The following is a 24,262-nucleotide window of genomic DNA, read 5'->3' as shown; positions in this document are numbered from 1 at the left end:
TTGAGCGATCCCTTTGGGCACAGAATCTGTTAGCGTTGCTTCCTGGGGAGGCATCAGACGTAATAACTTGCTTATCGAAAGAGGCGTTTGAGAGCTACAGTGATGTGAAGGAAGCGCTACTGCGGAAGTACAAATTGTCGCCCGAAGCTTTCCGGCAGAGGTTCCGGTATGCAAAAAAGGGTAAGGAGTCGAATGTTGACTTCGCGTTTCGTCTAAAAGCCGACTTGGTGGAATGGCTGAAGGGCGAAGAGGTTTACGACGACCGCGACAAAATTGTCGAATGCATCGCGTTGGAGCAGTTCTACCGTTGCATTGATGAGGATGTCCGGCTCTGGCTGCAAGATAGGCTAAAGGAGGTTAAGCTAAACAAGGCAGCAGAGTTAGCGGAAGAGTATTACACCCGCCGCAGCTTGCACAGCAAGGCAGTGCGCATAGAAAAAGCAGATAGAAGAGATGGGTTTTACGGGAAGCCCGACGAACGGAAGGAAATCACGCGTCGCGAGTTTCGGGACGACGAGTCCCTTCCCAAAGAAACTGTAAGGGATGGACAGAATGCATCTCAGAATGATGACGATGGTCCGAAACAGCGAAACGAAATGACGCGTTCTTTTGAAAAACGGAGACCGTTAACCTGCTACAATTGCAAAAAGCAAGGGCACATCGCTGCAAGCTGCCCAGAGAGAATTGCTTTTGCAACGGTACAGGAAACTCACAAAAACATACGTCTATTGGAGCCCTATGTGCAGGAAATTAAGGTAAACGGCAAGAAGTGCCGAGCACTGCGGGACTCTGCAGCAACTATGGACGTTGTTCACCCGTCTTTCGTCTCCTCGAGGGATTTTACGGGAGAGTGCGTTAGGATACGGCAAGTGGCCGAGAAGGAGAGTGTCTGTTTACCAATCGCAACGGTTAGCATTGAAGGAGAATTTGGGAAACTTAACACCGAAGCCGCTGTGTCAGCCGCCCTCCCGGAGCAATTTTCCTACCTCTTCTCAAATAGCTCGGAGCAGCTGCTGAGGGATCAGGGCAAATCATTCTTTGCCGACGTGGCGTACATGGCCCCCACGCGATCCAAAGCGCGCCCGCTGTCGAGGGAACTTGACTTAGCGTCGGTGAGCGAAAGGCGGTGCGGCACACGGACCGATCACGGTAACTTGAGTGGCGAGCAGTCACGAGAGAGGCAGAGCTCGGAGGCTGGCCTAGACGAGCGGGTCCTGGAAGTGAGTGGGAGTGACGCGTGCAGTGCTAGCCGCGATATAGACTCGACGCCGCAATTAGGCGACGCGGGCTCCACACTCGCTCCGGTTTCCGCCAGCCGGCAGGAGCAGGCTGCAGTTGAAAGGGAAACTCGGATTCGCGAACAACAGGAAGATTGTTCATTAGCCGATCTGAGGAAGAGCGTCAAACGGGGAGTGGAAAAAAAGGGGGTTTCATTTGGCAAGGAACCTGGCTTATTGTACCGCCGCTACACGGATAAGCAGGGTCGCAAATATAAGCAGCTTCAGATTCCGCGAAAATATCGCCGGGAAAAATGAATGACCTCATTTGCTTCCTCAGAAGTATGTTTTCGGTCCAAAGCGATTTCAAGGGGACCATTCTATTTGTAATTATTATTGCTGATTAATAATTGTTTCTATTTTGGTGTGTTGTTGATTTGAAAACTGATTGTTTGAGCCTTGTGTGCTAGATCGTACACCTGCCTCTTGTTGCAGCGGGAGAAAAAGGGGATAGCGATTAATTAGGTTGATTTGGATTATGGCCTTGTCTGGTGTTTGACGGGAGACAGAGGGCACTTGTTCGTGTTGGGTGTTGCCTTTTGCCGGTCGGTTTTGCAAGCTGCAGAACGACCAAGCGGGACCAGTGGCGAGAAGCAAGGTCTTAGGAACGACCCGAGCGGAGCTGGTCAAGGTGCCTTGGCGACGACGCGGTGAGCAGAGCTCCTGTCCTGGCGAGTCGGACCTGGGCACGTGATGTTACCTGGCGTCCCGACACTGGACGTGAACTTGGACGAGCCTGACGAACGTGCGCGCCTGGCATCCGAGCCACGTGGAGGCAGCTCGTCTTCCCGGCGCCTTATCTGAGGGCGGGGATGCTGTTGTGCCATTACCACAAGCCCGGATTCCGAATCTGCAAGATGCGGAATCTATCCTGCGAGCGCCATAATTCTCCCTTCACAAGACAAGAGGCTGCGCCGTCGTGCGGGAGAAGCCTCGGCGAGCAGCGTGTTTAGACGTGTCCGCGTGTGCCAGACGGCCCGGCGCCGCACCTCCCTTGCCTGGAGGTCACCGCGCGCGCGAACTTTGAACCGGGTGGCCAGCGCGGTCGCTGGTTGGACCCCTCGGACGACCGTCGTGTGCTGACTTTGTATTGGGCCGGTTGAGTGACAATGGGCCTCGGGGATTATAAAAGCAGCGACACGCCGCTCGAAAACAGGATCTGCCGACCCCACCGGGAGAGAGTGTCGCTCCCGACTGGGGTGAGATGTGTAACGCGTTTTCGCCGGACGTCGTCGTGCGAGAACAGTCGCGTTTGTTGTGAGCACTCGGCCCCAGTGCCGACCCGTTCATGTCCTGTATGATAACCTGTATATAATGTATAAAGTCCCTTTTGTTATTCTCATCGACGCCAGGCTCGGAGTCTTCGCTACCAACGCTCTGTCACGAAACGGGTGACGAGCGCTACGGGACCACAAAGCCGTAATCGTGGTGCAGCGGTACAAGTTCGTAACACTGCTGGCACCGGTTGGATGTCGTAACACTGGCGGCACCGGTTGGATGTCGTAACACTGGTGGCACCGGTTGGAAGTTCGTAACACCGCTGAGGCGTGACCGGCCGTCGGCCATGTCATGTCGAGTACGCCGGCTCTCATCATAAGCACTAAGGCTGAATTGTATCGCATTGGTCTCGGTCTGTGCTTGGGAGGGAGGCCAGCTGGGTGTACGGAGTGCTGATGGCTGCTCCCTTTCTGAAGCTATGGGTCGTATTTCGTGTAAATACACTTCACTTTTCCATTTTACGTTTCTTGTCAATCGTGGCACTGAGTGGCTAATCCCGTTGACTAAGACTGCACGGCGACGTCCGAGCCAGGGCATAAGGACGATAAGAATGGAGAATAAAAATGGATCGCTTCAAAATACTGCTCCTGCGGTACGTGTGCAACAGCGGGACGCTCGAACAAGAGTTATCCTGACACCTTAGTGCGAAAGCGACTTCATAAAGCTACAACGTGCCTCATAATTGTCATTGTCATCATATAGGTATAGTGATCACCGTAATCATTAAAGGAGGGCACTCTAGCAGTATAATTCTTGGTTGATGGCCTATGGAAACATTCAATCAGCCATGCGTTGAAGTGCTTTAAGAAACGTTAACGTTGCTGTACTAGAACATTAGTATAAACTACGTAAGTATTATGGGTCCAGCGTCTTCTCTCACAACGTTTCGCGTGGCCTATAGGGCGTACAAGATTGCGCTTTCCACGACCCTAAATTCGCGTTTTGTGATGCGCTGTGCCAACTTCCTATTAAAATTTGAAGCCTCCAGTCCAAGGCGCCGTCCCAAGCAATACCTATGCACCCTGCACCGTTCAGAGGGCGTTGCGACGTTGCGGTTTATCAAGTCCAGTGTTGCCGACACCATCTGCCGGGCACGCGAAGAAGGTCAGACTATAGAGAGTTTTAGATGAGGGGGACGCTAGCCCTATAGCTACCCCCTCATCTAAAACTCTCTATAGTCTGACCTTCTTCGCGTCCCCCTAATCTAAAACTCTCTATTAAACTATCCGCGTTCATCAATATGAAAAGCTGGGTAAGATTCGCGCTTTTAACTTCGATCGCGAGAATGCCGAGTGCTGCGGAGCATGCGTGCTTGGACATTTTCATATCTCGGACACTCTTGCCTCGTGATAAGCGATCCTTCGGATGCACTATATATGCCGCGGTGAATGTTACTATCGCGTCCCTCCCATTTTCGCTTCCACCGCTGGCTAAGCTCTATGCTCTGGCGCTGCTGTAAACTGCGGAATGCTTAATTCAGAGCAGGGTGCCTAAAGAGTCGGCCTCGAAAGTTTACGGCCCACTGAATTTTTTAAGAAAGCTCAATTTCCGCGAATCCAAGTGGCACACTGCCTCGAATTAAAAGTTCCCCTCTGTAGTATAGTTTTGGCGATCTACGTAGTGGTCCATTAAATTATACCGAGCAGTAATACACATTTGTCGTGGAACCCAGTTCCCGTAAAGTTTTGTGTCCGTCTGTATATACATGCATGGTAGTACCATTTTCTCGTGTTTTCGCGTGGAGCTCTTATGCCATCCAGTGCCCTGCGTTGAAGCCCGTTAGGTGTCATAAAACGAATGGAGATTCTCCCTCTCGCGACTTCTTAACTCAGCGCTATATAACTGGCGCTCCCCTCGTGCGTGCGAAGTGGTTGTTCGAGTGTGCGCAGCCACCCACGCGCATATAGAGGTCGTGGCACCACCTCGTTTGGGAGGCGTTCGAAACGACAACCGTTGTGTTGTGCAGCTGGCGGTCGCTCGGTTCCGCACAGCGCCTGGCACGCACTGGGGCCGCTTTTTGTTTGCCGACCGCGTGGCCGCACTTTTGCTCAGCGCTCCCGCCTTCTTCGTTACTTTGACGCGGAAGCGTGTTATGGCTATATACGTCTGCCGAACTTATTGCAGGAACGGTGCGATCGAAACTGTGTCACCGCTGTAACACGTTTGAGTAGTTCCGTTTAAACTTCACACGGTTGAATTACGTCGTTCTGTACTGGGGGATACTCACCGGGAGCTTAACTTTGACATTCGCCTGTTGTTGATTCCGCAATCGAATTATCGAGCAGCTAATTTCTTTCTTTCAGTTCCCACTCATAAACCGCTGCGAAAATATGGATTGTCGATGGAGCTTGACTCCCAAACTTGCACGGTGCACGGGATGCCTCGGGGGAGGGCTCCGCACAAGCTCTGCGTACTTGGGGTTTTCTTTAAAGTGGAACCGAATGTTGGCGTACTCGCGCGTTTGCCGTATACCCTGCCCCCTCCAGTCATGAGGCCCCCGCTGTCGAAAGTCTAACACGGGACCTCGTACTTGGTAGCATAACGCCGTAGAGCTCTGCTTACCCACCGCCGCCAGTACGACAAGATATCGGGCTCTATGCAAATCTCGCACCCGTCAATATCGTAAAGATTAGCGCGTGGCTAGTTATTGAATGTTACAGTATCCGCATGTCTTCAACAAGGCTAAGCTTCTGCACCGCGTGCCGCGTCATTATATGGCAGCTCCTGACGGTCTGTCTTGTTCTTTCACCGGCAGAACGCGGCCGAGGTTATGATGCGCATCTCTAAACATCTGTCAATATCGCGGTGTCAGCGGTGGTGTAATAAGACTAGGTCAACTTTGTTGCGGCTTGCGCTTTCGGATCCGCACTCTTTTTTCTCTTCGGAATTTGCCTTTGGCATTTGGCTTGGGCATTTGGTTCGAACCTCCGGTTGCGCGCCATTCGAACCGCCGAAGCCGTCGTGTTGGCCCTGCGCGGGTGCTTTGACGAGCGGATGCGAATGCCCGTCTCCCACCTTGCCTTGCGGGGGACGCGAGGCGCGCGTCGAAATCGCCGCCCGCACGATCGCTCACGCTCCCGGCGTGTCGGTCAAGGCGCGCGCCAGCTGCGCATTCGAGGTCAGGGCGAAAACTCGGCCCCGCGCTTCAGTCGGGCGCGGCGTTGGCCCACTGGAAATTAATCTCTCGTTCCTCCGGGGGTGGGGAGGGGGGGTCGTCTTTCTTTTCTTACGCGCCGCCACCGCCTGACCTTCCTGGTTCAGTGGCTCGTGCGCCCCGATGTAGCAGCACCACCGTCCGTCCTTCTCTCTCGGCATCGCCTTGTGTTTCGGTGTTGTTCTCGATCCTTCCTGCTTTGTGTGTGGGCGATTGAGGGGGAGGGGAGGGGAGCAATTGAACGGTGGTGCCTTGCGGTTGAGCGTGCCGTGGAATTTTTGCGGGGTGCTAAGCCTGGTAGCGCGACTTGAAGCCTGCTACAGAGTTCTACAGGTTCAGCTCCGCGTCGGGCTTGCTTAGTGTGGTTAGTGCCGCATTGAGCGAATGTTTCCTTTAGTGTACCGTAACACTACGGTACTATAGTCTTCACTGACCGTGAACATATGGGGCACGCGCATTGGCTGCATTACTGAGAAACGTATACTAAGATCTATTTAATGGTCGCACGCACGCACACACGCACACTTCATATACACTTTTTTCCACTTTGATATTCCTAATGCTAAAGCATTGCAAGACAGTGTACTACAGTAGTATTAGTGCGGGAACTAGCTAGTAACGCACCACCGACGCAGCGTTCGTTTTAATTCCCCAGGAATGGATACATTGAGAGAACGCTGCTGATCCAAAATGTTTATCAGCTTCACTGATAATGCATACTTTCAACCGCCGCTCAAATGCTTGCTTCCGCTGTTGGCGCCGCGCCATTTCGTATACAATTAAGAATGATTAAATTCTGGGCTCTTAGGTGCCGGAACCGCGATCTGATTATGAGGCACGCCGTCACTAGGGACTCCGGATTAATTTTGACTGACTGTGGTTTTTCAACGTGTACCTAAATGTAGGCAGGCGAGCGTTCTTTCATTTCGCCACCATCGAAGTGCGGCCGCCGCGGCCGGGATCGCACCCGCGACCTCGAGCTTAGCAGCGCCGCGCCCATATTAGCCTCCAAGCTCCCGCCCCGGTGCACGCTTTGTTCGTCATTTCTTCTCTCGCTGGGGAGGGAGCTTGCTGCCACTCGGTCGACAGTCGTTCCAAGTGCGAAATCCTCGCGAGGTCATCTGTAACGGGCCGCGCTTTCGCGAGACCACCGGTTGCGCCGGCCGTAAAACCTCGCCGCGAGACGCGCAACCGCCCCGTAAATCCGCGCTTACGTTATCAGTTGCGCGCACGTGATGGGAAGAGTGCGAGCTTCGCTGCTCGTTACATCCGTGCCAGCCGCCGCTTGGTCACATGGTATCCCACTGGCACCCTTCTTCCTGTAATATGTATTCACGTGAGCCGTTCTTGGGCGACGCCGACGATATAACTGTCGGCTGCGCGGACTCCGCGTAGCAAATCGGAAGTTACGTATCGCGAGGGCATCGCCGCACGAGAGCGCCTGCTTTGTGTGTGTTGCGCGTGCCGTGCTCGTTTAACATTCCGAGTTGTTTCGGCTGCAGCTTCTTGTTTTCTTTCCGCGCCTCGCGCCTTGAATGCATTATTCACCGTACTGCGCGCGCAGTCGATCGTCGTCGGCCGCTCCCTTCCCGGCACGCCGCCTCCTTTCAGCTTGGCGCGTGGCGATGCTAACCGCCTTGGGTGTGCGCGTTCGAAACGCACACGACGAGCAGTCGACGTTGTTGCCTGTTCTCTTCTTAAGCGGTAATTACGGCCGCGCGTCTCAACGTGCGCCCGTATGAGTCTGTCGGAAGGGGCGCGTATATTATAGATGCGTTGCAGTGGTCGGCCGGGTATCGTAGGAAAACGCTGAGTATTTATATCGCAGATGAGCGAACCAATATAGCCAACTCGCCACGTAGCAAAGAAACAGTGAGGTTACACTCGTGTCGGCACAGTCATTCCACTTCGCACGTGTGATCAGTCTGTCATGATTTATGTTTGTTTGTATTTATAGGATTATTCTGTGACATGTGGTTCTGGCACCGGTTTGTGTTCTCTCCCCTCTCTCTCTCACTCTCTTGTTAACCTTTGAAGGAACAGGGAGAGTTTGTGTGGCCGGATTGTGAGCGAAATTGACTGCTAATTTGGTCGTCCTCATGGCGTTGAGTTGGAGACGTATGCTCTTGACCGTGACCGTTATACGTTTGATTGCGCCGGGACATTACCGTTTTGGCTTGTACTTGGGCGAAATCGTGCGCACGAAGATCTCTCCGCGCTGAAGATTTGACGGTTACAAACAAGTCGGAGACAGAGTTCGTTAACTGTTTACCTAGAGTCGGCGTACTTGGCGCGTCAATAACATTACGCGTACCAGTTTGCCACACCGTCTGTAGCCGAGCAACAGTTAATTGGGCTACTTTCCTCTCGAATACAGCACTAAAAGCTCACTTCTTACAGTTCTTACAGTGCGCTGTGCAAGGTTGAGAGATGACGCACTGCGTATGTGCTTCGCCCATGAAATTTGCAAACTGCTGGCTCATCGGGAACTGAAATCCACTGTCTGACAATGGCCTGCGGCAAGCCAAAGGGAGCGAGCATGTCCCGGAGTCAAGCTATAATGCGACGTCCAATATTGTCGATCATCGAACGGAGGTAGCCACTCTTTCTGCGAGAATCGACGAATATTATTAACTGGTGGTTGGTCTCGAAGCAGGCAGATGTGGCGAAGGCAGTGAACTTTATTCAGGTCCTGAGGAGCGACTCCGAAACCCCCTTACGATCGTGGGAGGAGCCGTCGCGGGCAGTTCCCACGTCGGGACGGGCAGGCCGTGCTGGAAAACAACTAGCTAGAAGTATCAGAACTATTCCTTCTTCTTCCATGGCAGACGAAAGTTGCAGACTATGCGCGAAGTTGCGCGAATTGATGGCTTTTAATGACGGATGGGTTAATAGATGGACACACCGCTTGAAATGGTGCAATGAAGAGTGCCATCACGTGGACAAACGTACGCAGACTATATGGATGTGGGCGAAAGCGGCAGCGATGGCCGCGGTGCGGTGGCGTAACAAATGTGAACCGCTTGCACAAGTGCGGAAAAGATTTTCCGCCAACTTACCACTTCCCAAGAGTGAGACAGAACGAACACAGCGAAGGATGAAAGCGAACGCGGAGTACAGCGCGAGATAAAAGGCGGCGATAGGGAAGAGAGCGCGAGGAGCAAAGTGGAGGAGGAGGGTGCAGCGGAACCATGAGGTGGAAAGCGGAAGTTGAGGGCCGACATGGAAGTCGACACTCCATGAAAGGTTGCTAGTAACATACAGGCCAAGATATTTATAGGAGTTAACGACCGACAGGGTAGTACCGTTAATAGAATATGGGAATACATCACAAGAGGTAGAGCTAGAGAAGACGCGCGTACTTTTGCATTTAATTATGTTAAGCTGCATTAACAATTTGTCGCATTAGTTGGATACGCTATCCACGTCGTCCTGTAGCTTACCGGAATCACTAAGGTTAGTTATTTTGCGATAGATGACACAATCGTCCGCGAACAGCCGAATGGTTGAATTAGAGATACAGTCAGGAAGGTCATTAATGTAGATCAGAAAAAGCAACGAACCGAGTACCGGGCCTTGTAGTACGCCGGATGTTACGGAACAAGGTCTGAACGAAAATTCGTTAGCGGTTACATGCTGGGTAAAGAGGAAATACTTTAGCTATGCAAATAACTTGGGGTCTATATTAAGAAGGGAAAGTTTAAATATCAGTAAATCATGAGAAACAGAGTCGAAAGCTCGCGAGAAGTCCAGAAATACGCAGTCGCTGTCAATTTCCTGGTCCGCATTATTGAACAAATCGTTCTTAAACGAAAGGAGCTGCGTTTCACAGGAAAATAATTTTCAAAAGCCATGCTGCGCGTTGCTAAAAAAAGGTTGGTCTCGAGAAAATTAAGATGTGAATAAATTATATGCCCCAACATTTTACTCGGGATGCATGTTAAGGAAATTGGACAGTAATTATTAGCGGAATGGACGTCACCTGATTTATGAACCGGATCCACCTTTTGCACCTTCCAGTCTTTCGGCAAGGCAGAAAGCTGTAAAGACTGGTAAAAAAATCTTCGACAAAATAATAGATGAAAATAATTCAGTGCATTTTAGCATTTTTGAGTATATGGAGTAAGGGCCACAACACGAAGAAATTTGTAGACTGCTGATAAGTTTGCCAACGCCCACCCAGTCAAAAGCGATGGATTCCATGGCCGCAAAATTTGCGTGTGATCGGAGTGGCACAGCAGTTGCAAGTGACTGCTGTAAAAATGAGGAACAGGTGTCGTTCAAGGTATGACAGCACACGTGAGGCAAAACAGGCACGGCAGACTGAATTAACTGCATGACATTCTTTTTAGTACCAGTGAAAACAGACCAAAATTTTCGAGGGTTAGAAACCAGAAACGATGGAAGAGTATTGCTCAGAAAAATTTGTTTGGCATTGGCTAACGCCGAACAAAATTCAGCGGCACTGTGGCGATAATGGGACCAGTGATCAGGATGACTTGCAACCATGGCGCGGCGAAACACCCGCTTTTTCCTTGTTGCGCAGGCGCTTTAGCGAATTGTTACACCACGCTAAACGGTGGTTAGAAGGTATATACCCTTGTTTTAGGCACGTAGCGCTAAATTAAAGACACAAGTTTGTTCTTATACAGAAACAAGTTTTCATCTACAGTTCGTTGTGAGAAGTGCACGAGGTAGTGTCCAATGAAAGGCTCAAACTTGGCAGTTATTTAAGAAGCATCGGCTCTCTTGTAATCTAGTATAATTTTTGAGCTCTTCTTACTGCTAACATGCGCCTTAAGAGTGAAGTGAATCATTAAATGGTCGCTTATTCCTTGTAGGAACGTTAGGGGATAAACCAAGTTGGGTGCAGTGGTAAGAATAAGGTCGAATGGGTTGGCTGAGGATGAAGGGGGCCCCCATCTGATGATGAAGGGGGCCACCGTCAATTATTCCCGAGCAACGACGGCGGCTTTGGATTCTCAGGTTGCTATCCTGCCGCATATTCCATACCATCGGGTTTCGGAGACGGTGTTACTGCGGAGCTTTGCGATAGCATAGGCGTAGTATCGCAACGGATTCGACGATTGTGATTTGCTGCTGGACATTCTTCAGATTCCCTAGGCGAGACGACGGTATTAAAGGCGGATGCTTTTCGAGCAGTGGGACAGAGGGGAGGGTCCTGATGTGAAATCGGACGTCTAACTTGCTCCTGCATAGAGTGGGCTTCCGTAACTGAGGCCGTGTAACTAAGTCAATACACATCTTTTTCCTTCATTCGTATACTACCGGACGTAGTCGTCGATGCGTTGGTGGATTCCTTGCCCTAACGCTACCCTAAGTCGCAACAGGCTCCGACCGCCTCCGAAACGTTGGAGCGGGGCTATTTCCAGGCGTGCGGGATTCGGCTCGTATGGCCGTGGTCTGGGGAATTGCACCCGCGGGAGTATTGCTCGGCGCCGCGCGCGGCTTTTATTGCCGTCCATTATGAGAGTCGAAAAGGTGCTTATGCTTAAGGGGCAGTTATTGCCGTTATCGCATTGCCGTCACACTGAGTAGTAGCGGGGAAGAGTCACAATGAGTAGCGGCCCTATAGGGCCGTTAGCGGTGCCTCGGTGCCTGATAAGTTGCCGCGGTGCCCGATGAGTTGTTTGCTTCGAATTTGGGCTGCGGCGATTCCCATCATACAAATATATACGCGAACGTATCAAAGAGGCACACTGCATGGTGGCACAGCTGCGAGGTTTCCGGCCCTTCGAAATTGTACCGGGGTGCTGTTGCAATTCCTCCGCATTGTTGAATTCGTCGTCGCTCAGCTCTGATTGGTCTAGAGGTCTGCTGCGGCCTCTCTGATTGGCTCAAAACGCCGCCATTGCAGTGTTTGGCAGTACGGCGCGATTACACAACTGTGATGCACGGACGGCGTCGACAGCCTCAATTCCCCATGCATGGCCGTTCCCGTGCGCATCGCGCGTTTCTCGTTATGCTAATGTTTCGGTTTCATTTAACTCGCAGCGAATGCTATACTGATAGCGGGCTTCTTGCGACACTGGAACATGAGCGGACGTGTGTCGTTGAGCGCTTCGACCGACGCTAACTCAGTGCTACGCATGATGGTAGTGGCGGGTTTCCCCCCCCCGCGAGTCACGGTCTCCTATATAGATCTACCGTATCGTGCGTGCATTGAGGGCGACGGAGACGACGTTCGCGGTCGCCGCGCTCATGCTGCATGATGTTTCCTCCACGAGTGGCCATGTGCAGTTTACGGCCAGATGGCTTTCGCCGACGCAGCCACACGCAGCTGTTGCGGAATCGACGCTTCCGTGAACTTCTTGCTCTCTCTCTCTGAGCACCCCTCCCCATTTTGTTATGTTTCTTTCCCCCTTTGAAAAGCGATCACCGGACGGACGGTCAGCAGCGTGTTGTGTTGTCTGGGGCCCCCTTGCGTCGGTCAAAGGTGCTGCGCGCTGATGGAGACTTCCGCCACGGAAATGGGCGTCTTCTTTTTCCATCATTTCCTCGCTTTCTCCAACCTCCCGCTTTCCCATTAGACTCCTCCATTTTATTTCTTCTTCCTCTTTTTTCTTTGTCTTCATCTTATCCTCCATTCTTTCCTTTTACGAAGCTGGCACGCGGAAAAGAGTGGACGTTGACATTACTGAGATAGCGAGCGGCTCTGATTAAACTTTCCCTGAATCGCGTGGCGAGAAAATTAAATTGCTTCAACCGTTCCCGTCGCGTTACTCCGTTATTTCTTTCTCTTTCGGTTTCTTTTTTTAGATTAAATCGACAACAGACGTTTCTAATCTTTTTCCTTTTATATCCGACAGTGTTACCGCGTTCGCCGACTTGTGTCCATGGGATTCTCTGTATATATAGCCGACTTTCTCGGCGAAGGAAACCCTATATGTACACGCACGAATGGGAACGGAAAGGAAAGCGATTCTGACGCGCCGCCTCCCACTGTATACGTATACGGTGCCATTCGTGGAAACAATCCCGCAAGAGTGCGCGCCTTATAGCTTGACACCGAAATAGCCGAATTTCCTTCATCGCCTGCCCGCTATATATTTTCCGTGCGCTTAGTTTCTTCCCGACTCGCGGCGGCCTCCCGTCTGCTCGTCTCGTATACTTGCGTTCTCGATTTGTACGGCGCTCCTTCGGAGGTGCGCGCTGAAGTTGTGCCGGGGCAGTCGGCTGCTCCTTCGTGGGGCCACCCGAGCGCTGGAGCCTTGTTGCGCGTGGCATCCGTCAAGACTATGGAGAGCCGTGTTTGAGTAGGGCACGAAAATAACGTGCCTCTTATGCGCCGCATAACGCGGCCGACGCATCCGACACTATAGACTGACTATATGAAGAGGGGGGGGGGGGGGCTACTTTGGCAGGGCTGTTTATCGCAACTTGCCAGCACGCGAGGAATTCGGTTCCCTCTTCTGTATACGCCTGTGCACGTACAGCCCGCAGCTTTCGGTGCCGGTCGAGGCATTCGAGCGATGCGGACAGCGTCTGTATAGTTCTTTCTGCTGTTCACGCCGCCCAGAAAGCTTGTTTATCTTACACTGAATCCCTTGAGCGGCTCACCAACTATGCGCGCTTCTCTGGACTCGGCGTGGTTCGGGAGCATGCAAGGCATCAAACAGTTTGTCTTCGGTTGTCGATTAGCGGCCTATGCATTCCGCTTCTGCGTCGAAGCGGCGTCTCCCGGCGATATGCGAAATTTCGTAAGCGGGCTTTCACATTCGGCTAGCTTGCCCTAGCCGTGGTGGTCGCGTTCCAGCTTTAGTAGCACTATTTAGCCTAAGGCCCGTTTTCAGAGCTTGTACTCTCTAAGAAGAAAAGGAGGAAATGGGGTATTGAGGTTACTCCTTTAGGGGAGCAACTGATCTGCCACAACCATTCCTCCCTTTAGGGGGTAAGTGCGAGGGGATGAACTGTTACTCCGCATGCCGTTACTCCTCCGAGGACTAACAGTTGCTCTTTTCCGATGCTCCTCAAAGGAGTAACGGTCATTATTTCCGATGCTCCGCAAAGGTGGAATTACTGAAATTAGGCATTTATACGCTAATAAAAAAGATTACTGAGCTTAAAAAAAAGAAAAAAAGGGGCCCCAAAGCAGGATTCGAACTCACGTCCTCGCGCGTTACCTACTCTAACCACTGCACCACGGCCGTTTGCTTGACGGGACTAGGAAATTGAGACAAGTTAAGCATCGGAACGCAGGTGCGGCAATGTAAAAGCGACTCGGCATTTTGTGTATGTTGTGCGGGGAGAGTGTAACGTTGAGTGTACTTGCAACCATCAGTGAGTGCGAAAAGAAATATGCCCGAGTATTCTTAGGGTGCTTTAAACTGAGGCACTACACGATGTAAACGTGTAGCGAGCTCAAACGGGGCACCTAAGACGACAGAGACGGACAATTGCTCTGTCGCTTAGTGTGTCCCGTTTGAGTTACACATCGCTTCAGTTGTGTTCGTAATCTCCTTGGAACGGAAGGAACTTAGGTACTATTGACCAGCAAAATCTAGCAGTCAATCAATGACTTGCGCGTTTAATTTCTATCGCTCACTTATGGGGTGCGCACGAAGGGCATGGCTCTTCACATTCCAACTTTAAATTTCACGCAATTTTCTCATGAAGAGGCAAAGTGCTGCTTTGCATGTAGTTCAATGGACAGTGCATGAACTTCGAACTATTCACGATTTATAGACAATACAGTTTTTGCCGCATCACTGCACGACACGGACGAAAACAGCGGAGCGCACGGGGAGTAACTGTTGCCGTTCGTCCTCCCGTTGCTCTCTTTCCGACCAGGGACTAAACACTTACTCTCCAAAATTTGCACACGGCACGCACATCCATGCAGTTACTCCCTTGAGGGACGAAAGCGCCCTTTTTGGGACGAACTGCGCAGTTACTCCCGTTTTCCCCGGAATTCTTCTTAGAGTGTATTGTGCGAGTGAGGGAAGACAGCAGGAATGGTGTCAGCAGCCCGCATTTTGTCACCTTCTAATTAAGATTCTAACCCGATATCCACCATCGTGGTTAGGCATAACTTGGCGTGCAGAGAAGCACACTTGCAGAATTTCGCATATCCCCCTTTGTCTGCGCCTCCTGCTTGATGGTCTGTTGCATTGTCAGCCTTGCTCGCCACCTCCGCAAACAAACAAGCACATCGACATAAGAACAAACAAACAAAATACACTTTATTTTTTCATCGACCGGCACACCGCTGAACCTGTCGCATTTTTTACGATATTCGATCTGTAATCACTACTCGCTTGTTCAGCTTCAACCATTTCAGTCGGTTTAAATGGTAGGGCTTTCAGGAGTCACAGTGTTCGCTTTGTCGTCCGCCATTCTGCATGTCACCGGCGAATACATGCCCCAGCTATAATGTAGCCCTGCTTTCCCGCATAGGAGCCGATACCAGCATGCTAAGGACATCACCAGCAGAAACAACAGTGTACCATTTGCGTATAAATCTGATGTTCCGATTATCGGAATGCAGTACTCGCTGTCGCGCCCAGATTGAGAAGGGAAAAAAAAGTCAGATCTAATGAGTTGGACTCTAGATACAGCGAAGCTTTGTTTGAGTACATAAAGAGTCGAAACGCGCGTTTGTGTTTTTCTGGTTCTTTTTTTTTCTTCCCCCCACATGGCCGCTGCCGCGGAGGCGAGCGCCATCTGTTGGTAGTAAATGAACCCAGCGGCGGTGACGTCGCGCACGTCCTCCGCTGTGATTGGTTGTCCTATTCGGCTAGAGAACAGAAGCACTGCACCCACGGTCACGAAAACCCGGCGAGGTTCGCAAAAAAACCTCGCTTAAAAAAAAATGCCGAGCTTGGAGAAAACACATCGCAAAATTCCTGCGGCAGTCGCTTCCTGTTGCTTTCACTATACTCGGGATGCCTCGCATGCAAGTACGTGCGCGTATATGGTCTCGCGATACGAGCTGTGCGCCCGCTGCGGCACCCTGCCCGAAATGGGACTGTGTATTTGCGTGTGCGCGGAGCTCCCGCACGGCCCTTGCTTTCGCAGGGCGAGCGCGGGAGGCCCGCAAGTTATTCCTGGCGACTGCGACCGACGGGGTGCCTTCGACAGACTCCCCGTGCAGGTCGCCTGACATGTGCGCGTGTACTCCGTGCGCCACCAGGAAATGGTGAAAGCACTCGAAGCGCTCAGTCGGCTGGTGCGTTTCGATCGAAGTGGCACAGCACATCGTCGCTTGTTGGCGACCGCGCAGGCGCTCGCGGTATAGGATGAGAGACTTTGCTGAGTCGACTCGTGTCCGTAAGACTGACGGGACCCTGCGGCGGTAAAGGTGGCAACTATAGTGGTTGTAACAGTCGATGTTACCCGCCTTCGCTGCGTATCATATTTGTGCCTAAAGCGTGGACGCATTCATACATTTGATGTGGCCCAGCGGGGAACTCAACAGCTGCAGGCAACACGATGGGATAGAAAACGTTTGCTTCAACACGACTCAACGGTGTTTGTGTGGTAAAGCACAATTATGCACCGCTTTCGCTGAAGGATTGCCTTCGCGATTTCTTGAACGAAAAAAAAAAAAAAGCAGAGCGTACGCGGAACGAAACGCAATCTACTCTACAATATTCTCTTCGTCGTCCGTCTCGGCTTTTTAACGCCTGCTTCACACCGCCGCCATTTTGCAACGCGAACCGACTTGCGATAAGCGCCACGCTTTGTGAAAAGAGGCCAGTGAGGCGCTAAGAATCGTTCGCGTCTTCGGCGTGCGCGAACATTGGCTGACGGATAAAAAGAAGCTGGCGGGCTTTTCCTTTCTCTGGAAAAAAAGGAGCACATTCGCCCTGGTCATTACTGAAGCAATTTGCGCGTTGGCGAACGCGGCACCTGGACATTTCGCGCGACCCAGAAGGGAGGGACGGCCGCGCTAAGTGGGCAAGATAATCGTGCAGAGCGTGGATATATGCCGGTTAGCACTTGTGCTGACGTGGCAGACCCTTTCAAGGCATGTATATATTAGCTTGGCTGAGCGGGGGAAGGGGATCGTGGAGCCGTAATGATGTAGTGTGCCTCGATGTCGGCGTCGTCGTACAAGGTGGTGAGAGCCATTGAACCGTACAAGCGCCGCCTCAGCGCCACATTCGTTCAGAGCGCTAATAAATCGTGTTTTATGACTCATGTGCAAGTGACGAAGCGTCGACGGGTTAAAACCTGGAATTAGCGCGGTGTAAGCGCGTCTTTGATACTACGGGGAGGTTTGGCGTGCCGTTGACGTGCTGGCATTGACATGTCCTGGAACACAGAGACGTACCCGAAAAACAGCAGCGCTAGTTACGACATGTTATTTTGCACTGCCTTTCTGCAGTAGATGCGCCACTAGATTACCGGAACACTGTCACGAAGAGCTCTGCGCGCATTACAGCGTTAAGGCTACGCTATGTTAAAGCTAATTGTGGTGCTAGGATAGTTTATCCCAGGTGTTTGCCAGTCCTGTTGGGCCTGTTTTGGCATGCCACCTCCAGTAGTCAAACGGTATCCAGGCACACCAATGGGGCCCCGGGCGCTCTTAAATCGGCGACTAAAACATGAAGTTCTGTGTTAGCATGCATTGTGACACTATTGCGCTCCGTCAATGTTTTCGCTGCGCCTCGTTCCTTTTTCTGACAGAAATGAGATTTCTTTGTTGTCACGCAATTGAACACCTGTTGCGGAACGCGTGCAGGTGCTGGTGCGCGACCTGCTGTCGGACTACCTGTGTCGCTTCTCGTGCCTGGTGGGCAACCTGGTGAGCTGCGGCTCGGTGCTCAACTGGCTCGAGCTCGACAATCGCGGCCACCGGCTGCTGGTGACGGACGAGTCGGCCATCAACACGCCCGCCGTGGCCGCCGCCTACGTCACGCGCAGCTACGCAGCTCAGGCGCCTGATGAGATCTCCTTCCAGGTGCGTATATAGTGGCCACGCACGTTTGGACTGTTTCACTCCGCGTTCTGGGCCGCGGGATTGCTTATCGCGCGCTGTAGGAGCGTGTGCGCTTTGTGTTGTGCTTTTATCCACACTTTTTAAGGCATATTCTATATTCTAGATTGCATTTGATCCGCTGGTATCGGCGCGTTGTTCAGTGCAGGTCTGCAGAACATGGCTGTTAGTTCTTCTAGATTGCGTGAAAGCTATGCTGAATAAGTTTTCTCTTTCGCATACGAGGTCTTATTTCTCCGAATGATGGAAAGGGAGCAGTCCGCCCATTTCGCGTAAAGTTGCACTGTAACGATCGCCAGCTCGCGATTTTTACGAGCCTGCTCATTTCGACATGTGTTCGAGCTAACCGACATGGGATTTCACACTTTGCAGAAGGCACCGCCAGTTTCATTTTGCCATTCAGCGTCCTGTGAAACCACTTTGATTGCGGAACAGGTGCACAGAAGTATGTGTCCGCCCTGAGCGAGAAAGTTACCGTGGCAGGACATTCGGATTCACGAGGGGGAGTTGGGCGCATGACATGTATTCCATGTTGCGACGGGCAGTCACAGCGAGGTTCTTGGGCATCTGTACAACTTAGCAGGAGTCACCAAACTGTTAATAAACAGCTTTTAGCTTGGGTGGTCAATCAGTATCTAGGTTAACGAAGTGAGCTGATTCCTTGTGGGAATTACCCTTCTCTATATTTTCTTTGCGCCCGTAAATTTACCGCTATATTGCGTTTTAGAGGCTTGGAAATCTCCCGCTCACTCTCCGCTATTCGGTGCATGTCCTCCGCGAACGTGGAATGCGCTGCAGCTGTCCGAATCGCCGGAGAGCTCATCGCGGCCGTGCAGGGGTGCACAGGATACGCGAGAAACAGCTCGCGCCGTGTCCCCTTGAGCTGTCTCGTATTTCCTTCACCGTCGGGTGGCTGGCGTATCGCGCGCATCTAGCGCGCGTAGTCATCGCCGCCGCGCTCCCTTATCGGCGTCTGTAGCGACGCGAGACCACCACATGGCGACATCTGGGGTCGAGCAATCCGCGCGGCCGCACCAGCGCTGCTCCGGGCTCGCTCGACGTGAGCAGCGCGGCCGCCAAAAGCTTTACGGCGGCGGGGCCAGGACCCCTTCGGTTGAATGTGCAAGGCGTGCCAGAACCAGCTGGGACGACTTGCGCCAGCGGCCCGGCCCGCCTCGGCAGCTGTAGTACACGAAGTGCTTCCGCCCTCCCCCGTGGAGTCGCCGTCCCCCGCTTTCGCCCGATAAGACGCGATTAGAGACCGTCTCTATGCCCCGTCCTCTGGTCTGCTCGGCGACAGGAGCGAGCAAAATATCCTGCCGTTGAAAGCCCTTCTCGCTCACGTTTCTTGCCCGCCGGTGCTTAGAGGCGTCGCCGGTGCAAGCTCTCGGAATTACGAAAAGTGCGACGGTACCCCGTGGAAATATCAGCTGTAGTTGGTCACACTTGTTTAAAACAGGACATCGCCAAAGACGCATGTGCGTATAGAAAGCGCACACCATAATAGACCGCGTTTCACGTATTTTCTGGCGCAGTACGCTACTTCACGCGTTGCTTCGTGTTCGCCTAGTTTGCCCGAAATCAAAAGAAGGGGAGGAAAAAAGATGTAACGTATTGGACCGTACGGTCCAATACGCTAATGGTGTTGTCGGGCCCACATGCGTAATCCAGGGAAGCGGTTGTCCTCGCCGTCCGTTGACGACATCGGTGTGAACCACCACCTCCACACGTCGCCCTCCCTCGCGTATCTGCGTGAACACATGTATCCAGTAATTTGGCGACTTAGCAGCGGACTTTGCCTGCATATATTTTTGCCGCGTTACCATGACCGCCAGAGTTCGGACGACTTTTAAATAGAGCCTCCTCCTCCTCGGTCGGCCTCCGAGGCAGAAGCACATCTGTGAGATGTGCCAGCCGGTGACCCGCGTGCGTGACTCGCAGCCGGCCTCCATTTAGTCCTGACTCAACGTCGCGTGGCCATGCGCGGCGCGCCATGTGGTGTCTGTTTACTCTTGAGCGTTGGCTGCCTGCTCGCCTCGTGCACCACTTTTCCTTTCCAATGCGCGCATTATGCAATTATCCGAGCGGGGGCAATTTTCTTTCAGCAGGGCGTGGGCATATGCGATCGCAACATCGGCGTTGGCCAGCGCCCCGTTTCCAAGTTCTGGGAGGAGGGCGAACGTGCTTGTCTTGGCCGCTTGCGGCTCTGGAAGGGGCGCTGTCGACGTCGCATGACGAGGTCGGCCCGCATTTTTTTTTCTTGCTTTCAGGAGGCGATCATTAGGCGAACTATTAGAGCTGGGCGGTGGCTAACGCCCGACATATTCTTTTGCTTCGGCAACTCGTCGCCTGCTAGCTCCTCGGCAGGCGTGATTTAAAACCGTCTGTTTCGCACTGTCATTCCTCGTGACGCGTAGTGCAGTAAGTGGACCCGTCTGGCCAGGGTTAAATGTCGTCGCCTCGCCAGAGAGCGCCGCGTCGTTGACAGAACGTCCGCTCCTGCTGGTGTGAACCACTTAGGACAGCAGCGCTTTGACTTGGCGTTGCTGGAAGCCGTGTGGTATACGTCTTCTCGGAGTGCTCCCCGACGCACGTGAAAGTCGCGACACTAGGCATTATATATATATATGTATATATATATATATATATATATATATATATATATATATATATATATATATATATATATATATATATGCGTTAGGGGTATGGTTGCTATTAACACGTAGAGTTAACAGCAACTCAAGGATAGAACGTCCGGCTGTTGCTCTAGTGGCCTTGTTCGAATCTCTTTCTTCTTTCATTGAAGAAACTCCAGACGAAGCCAAGCAGATCGCAGGCGCAAAGTGCCTGAGAGGCAAAGAATGTTTAGCATTAAAAACAGAATAAAATCAACGAAACAGCAAGACACGATTGCGTAACCACGGTTCGGCGACTGTTTCGCTGGGACTTCCGCTTTGCGCTGGTGCAGGATTCCGCCGGGCTACCAGAAAGATAGCACAGGGTAGATAGTGGTCCGCTGAAGGGAGCGATCATTCCGTCACCGCAAGTTTCCCAGATGTGACTTTTTTTTTTCTTCTTTTGGTCATTCTTTTGGCTGCGAGAAGACCAGCCTCACCTTGTGCGCACTGCTTGACTTCCTTTGCGCCGCCCTGCGCCGGTTTGACGGGTGCGGCTATTCGTCACCTGTCATTCGTCAACATGCCCCAGCGCGATGCTCAAGCAGGATTTCTTGTTCGTCTCCGTTTCCAAGTAAGGTTGCTGCCGGCGCCCGTAAGAATGTATCGATTCGGGGACCCCCCTCATCGTTGCCGTTACCACAAGAGCCCGAAACCGCCGCGCACACCTGTAGTGTGCACGGTGCAGCAGTTGCGGTTATATCACTTTGGCCGCTTTTGCGCCGCGGTGGTAGCACAAGATCAAACGACCATTCCACGGGGCCTTGAAGTCCATCGCCGTGCTTCGCGAGCAGGCATTTTCGGGGCCAAACGCTAGTGCACCTAATCGAGGAAAGCCATCGTTAGGGACAGGCCGGTGAGAAAGAGACTCATCGCAATCGAGGTTACGTGGACGAACGGAGCGTATTCCACGGGGGACGGGTGAAACGCCGAACTCTCCCGGTGTCGCCCCGGTTCCGCCGGCGGTCTTGACCCCCCCCTTCCGCTTCGGTCTCGTTAGCCCGAGGCCCTCATTGTTTACGGTCGCTCACGGGCCATTAGTGGCAGTGCCTCAATCGGCCATGCGTCACTCTGCGACTGTGGCGCAGCACAATGCACGCGCCAATTCAAGCTGCGCGCCGAATTCCAGCCGGCTCACGGACCTTGCGGAGTGTGGCGGCACGTGGGGGCCCCTCTGAAGGCGGGTCGGCGTCAGGTACCCGCTCACAAAGGAACCGCCTGGTCCTCCAACACTCATACCCGTCGAGAAAATAAACAAATAAATAAAAAAGCTACGAATGAAACTGGAGGGGAATTCGTGGCTCGGCGTCGGAAGGCGGCGGCAGCGAATGATGCGGCCCATTGTGCGCCCCGACGTGGGTTGTCAAGACAATGTGCCGCCGCGATCCCTGGCGGGGCGTGTAAGCACGCAAATGGTGGTCCTGTGGCCGCGCCTCGGGCGCTGCCACCGCGGCGTCGTCCCGCGAGACGATGGCGACGACGGCCGCGGGGCATTGTCTCCTGGCGCGGGCGTCGTGCCATCGGTTCTGCCCGCTGTTGTCGCATACTCGGTGGCGATCTGGGTCAAGGCTCCTTCGGCTCCGCGCGTTCGGCGTGCCCTCCTAGAATCCGCGCTCGCCGGCCCCGACAGAAAGCTCGGGGGGTCGTTTTCCTTTCGACCCGCGCCCGACCTGGAGTGGCCCGGGCGTGAAACGCGATGCGCAAACAAGGGATTATTGTTCCCCGGTGTGCGAGGGCGTGCCCCGTCCGCCCGCGGTCCTGGCGCGGTGCCTTTGAAAAAAATGGCACGCTTTGGAGCACGGCTCTCGATCGGCCCGAACGCCAACCGGCGCTCTCCCGCTTGCCGTGCTCGCTCGTCGGCATGTGTTTGTGGCCTTACGGCGGCGTTGGTCGGCTGTGGCGGCCATGCGAGACGCGTCGAACTTGTCACCGACGGCGCCTTTCGAATCGGCTACACGTTCACGCGTTCCCCCGGCTGGCCGGAGTGGGCGCACGCGATTGTATTAGCACGATTGGTTTCGGTACCACTATGCGGTCTGACAACTCTAATTCTACTGCGCCTGTCGAAGCAGCAGCCAGTTTCGGCCTCATGATTCCTGCGCCGACCATGGGGGCTGCAAATGCGCAAACACAACGAGATTGCAGGTTCGATTTATAATTTCGACTGCTACTTTTTCATGGAGGAGGAATGTGAAGATTCCCATTTACCCACCCATGTTTAAGGGACCATTAAATAAGTAACCCTTTGAAGTAAAAGGTATATAGTCCCGAGCCCTCCACCGACCTCTGTCATAGGCAAACTGTTGCTTTGGGATGTTAAACTACACACTCGCAACGCGTAAGTTTTCAAAAATAAAGCACGTGCACTGCAGTTAGGATACTGTCAGTGTCTACAGTGCTGTGCTCGTTGACTCTGTTTTGAGAAATATGTCTGCAAACAGTGTTGTTTTCAGTGTCTAGTGAACATGGTAAATGCTTTGTTACATATACCTTCTTTGGTCAAGTGGCATGCCTTGTTGCATACATTAGCATATGCATGACATAATATTTGCCACAAAAGGCACATGCGGAACAATGGCTAGCAACGCTGGCAGTACTTTCAGTGTGCCGTCCGTCTTTGCATCTTTTCACAACAAGCTGTCTTGCAACAACAGGGTTATGAACCAGCTACTGAGTGCAGAGATACTCCTAGCTCTGGAAGAATGGCCTCCCCTGAAAGCAAAATGAAGTCATTGATGCAGGTCTGATCGCAAACATCTAAGTAAGCGGTGGGACCAGCCTACTTAGCCTACTGCCTGCACTGTGCCTCCAAATACTAATAGTTGCATGCAATACATTTGATTATTAACTAGAGTGGAGCACATTAAGAGCGAAGTGAGTTCGTGAAAGCGGTAAGCTTAGGTACTTCAATCGTGACAACAATCTGTTTTCCTGTGCATCTGCCATTGTGTATGTATTGCTGCACTTTGCAAGTTCTTATGATACATATGTGGCCACATGCGAGCAATATTGGAAAAAGTTGGGGTGAAACTTTGGTGGTCTGATATTTCTACGCTGAGATGTGTAGAAATAATGAGCAAATATGCTTAGGACATGCAAGTACTTGTGTGTCACTGCTCTCTGTAGTTGTCTCTTGGCGTTTGGTTCTGGCAACAGTGGCATCTTCCTCCCTAACATGAGATTATTCTGCTTCTCTATTCATTTGTTCTTACACTACATGTATATATAAAGTATTTCTTTTTTAGTTAAAAGCATGTTAATTTACAAATTACAACTGTTTGTTAGATAGAAAGCAGTCTGTCCTTGTGAGTGCGAAGCTTCAGAGGAATTGTTTACCGCACTGGTAGCATGCTGATCCTTGGTGCATGATTGTTTATAGTAATAAAGTGCTGCTACATGAAACCACTTGCATTTCTGCTTAGTGGTTCTGTTCCCCTCTACTTAATAAATGTGCTCAATGATTATTGTGTCATTGTTTTCTACTTGCTCACTACAGGTTGGAGACATGGTATCAGTGATTGATATGCCACCGGCAGATGAGTCGATGTGGTGGCGTGGAAAGCGAGGTTTTGAGGTATGTTATCGCAAGCTCAACACTGATTGTAGTGCTAGATTGTTTTTAGTCAAAAAATAAAAAGGCGAAAACAATGCTTGCATGTGTTGGCATGGAAATCACTGAACAGTGTAGTGGAAGCTTTAAAAGGCATGACCACCACCATCACCATATTTAAGTACAAAGCAAGATGAAAACCTGTGCCAAAGATCTTAAGTACAGTGAACCACAAAATTTTAAGGAACGAGTATCTGAGAAAAAGCTGAATATCTGCGTAGCCTCGCAACACAGCCTGGTATTCACATTTACAGCCTCTACCAGTATATGTGAACAAGATTGTGATGTTTAGTTTTACTGACT

At 52.0% G+C, this 24,262-nt stretch overlaps 1 protein-coding gene across 4 annotated transcripts in view; it reads left to right on the top strand.

Annotated features, from left to right (window-relative positions):
* CdGAPr (GTPase-activating protein CdGAPr) overlaps positions 1 to 24,262 on the top strand; it is a 310,559-nt gene that overhangs the window by 247,870 nt on the left and 38,427 nt on the right. For 3 of the 4 annotated variants that reach the window (XM_065427287.2, XM_065427285.2, XM_065427286.1), the window contains 2 exons: positions 17,417 to 17,635; positions 23,846 to 23,923. In XM_065427287.2, the coding sequence (XP_065283359.1) occupies positions 17,417 to 17,635; positions 23,846 to 23,923 (297 nt within the window). Of the gene's footprint in view, positions 1 to 17,416; positions 17,636 to 20,767; positions 20,924 to 23,845; positions 23,924 to 24,262 lie in introns of those variants that run through there. The other variant, XM_065427288.1, reaches the window with a different exon arrangement.

The sequence above is a fragment of the Dermacentor albipictus genome, chromosome 4, assembly GCF_038994185.2.
Source record: "Dermacentor albipictus isolate Rhodes 1998 colony chromosome 4, USDA_Dalb.pri_finalv2, whole genome shotgun sequence".
Classification (NCBI taxonomy): domain Eukaryota; kingdom Metazoa; phylum Arthropoda; class Arachnida; order Ixodida; family Ixodidae; genus Dermacentor; species Dermacentor albipictus.
Note: the sequence above shows the minus strand (reverse complement) of the source record. Positions and strands in the feature narration are given on the sequence as shown.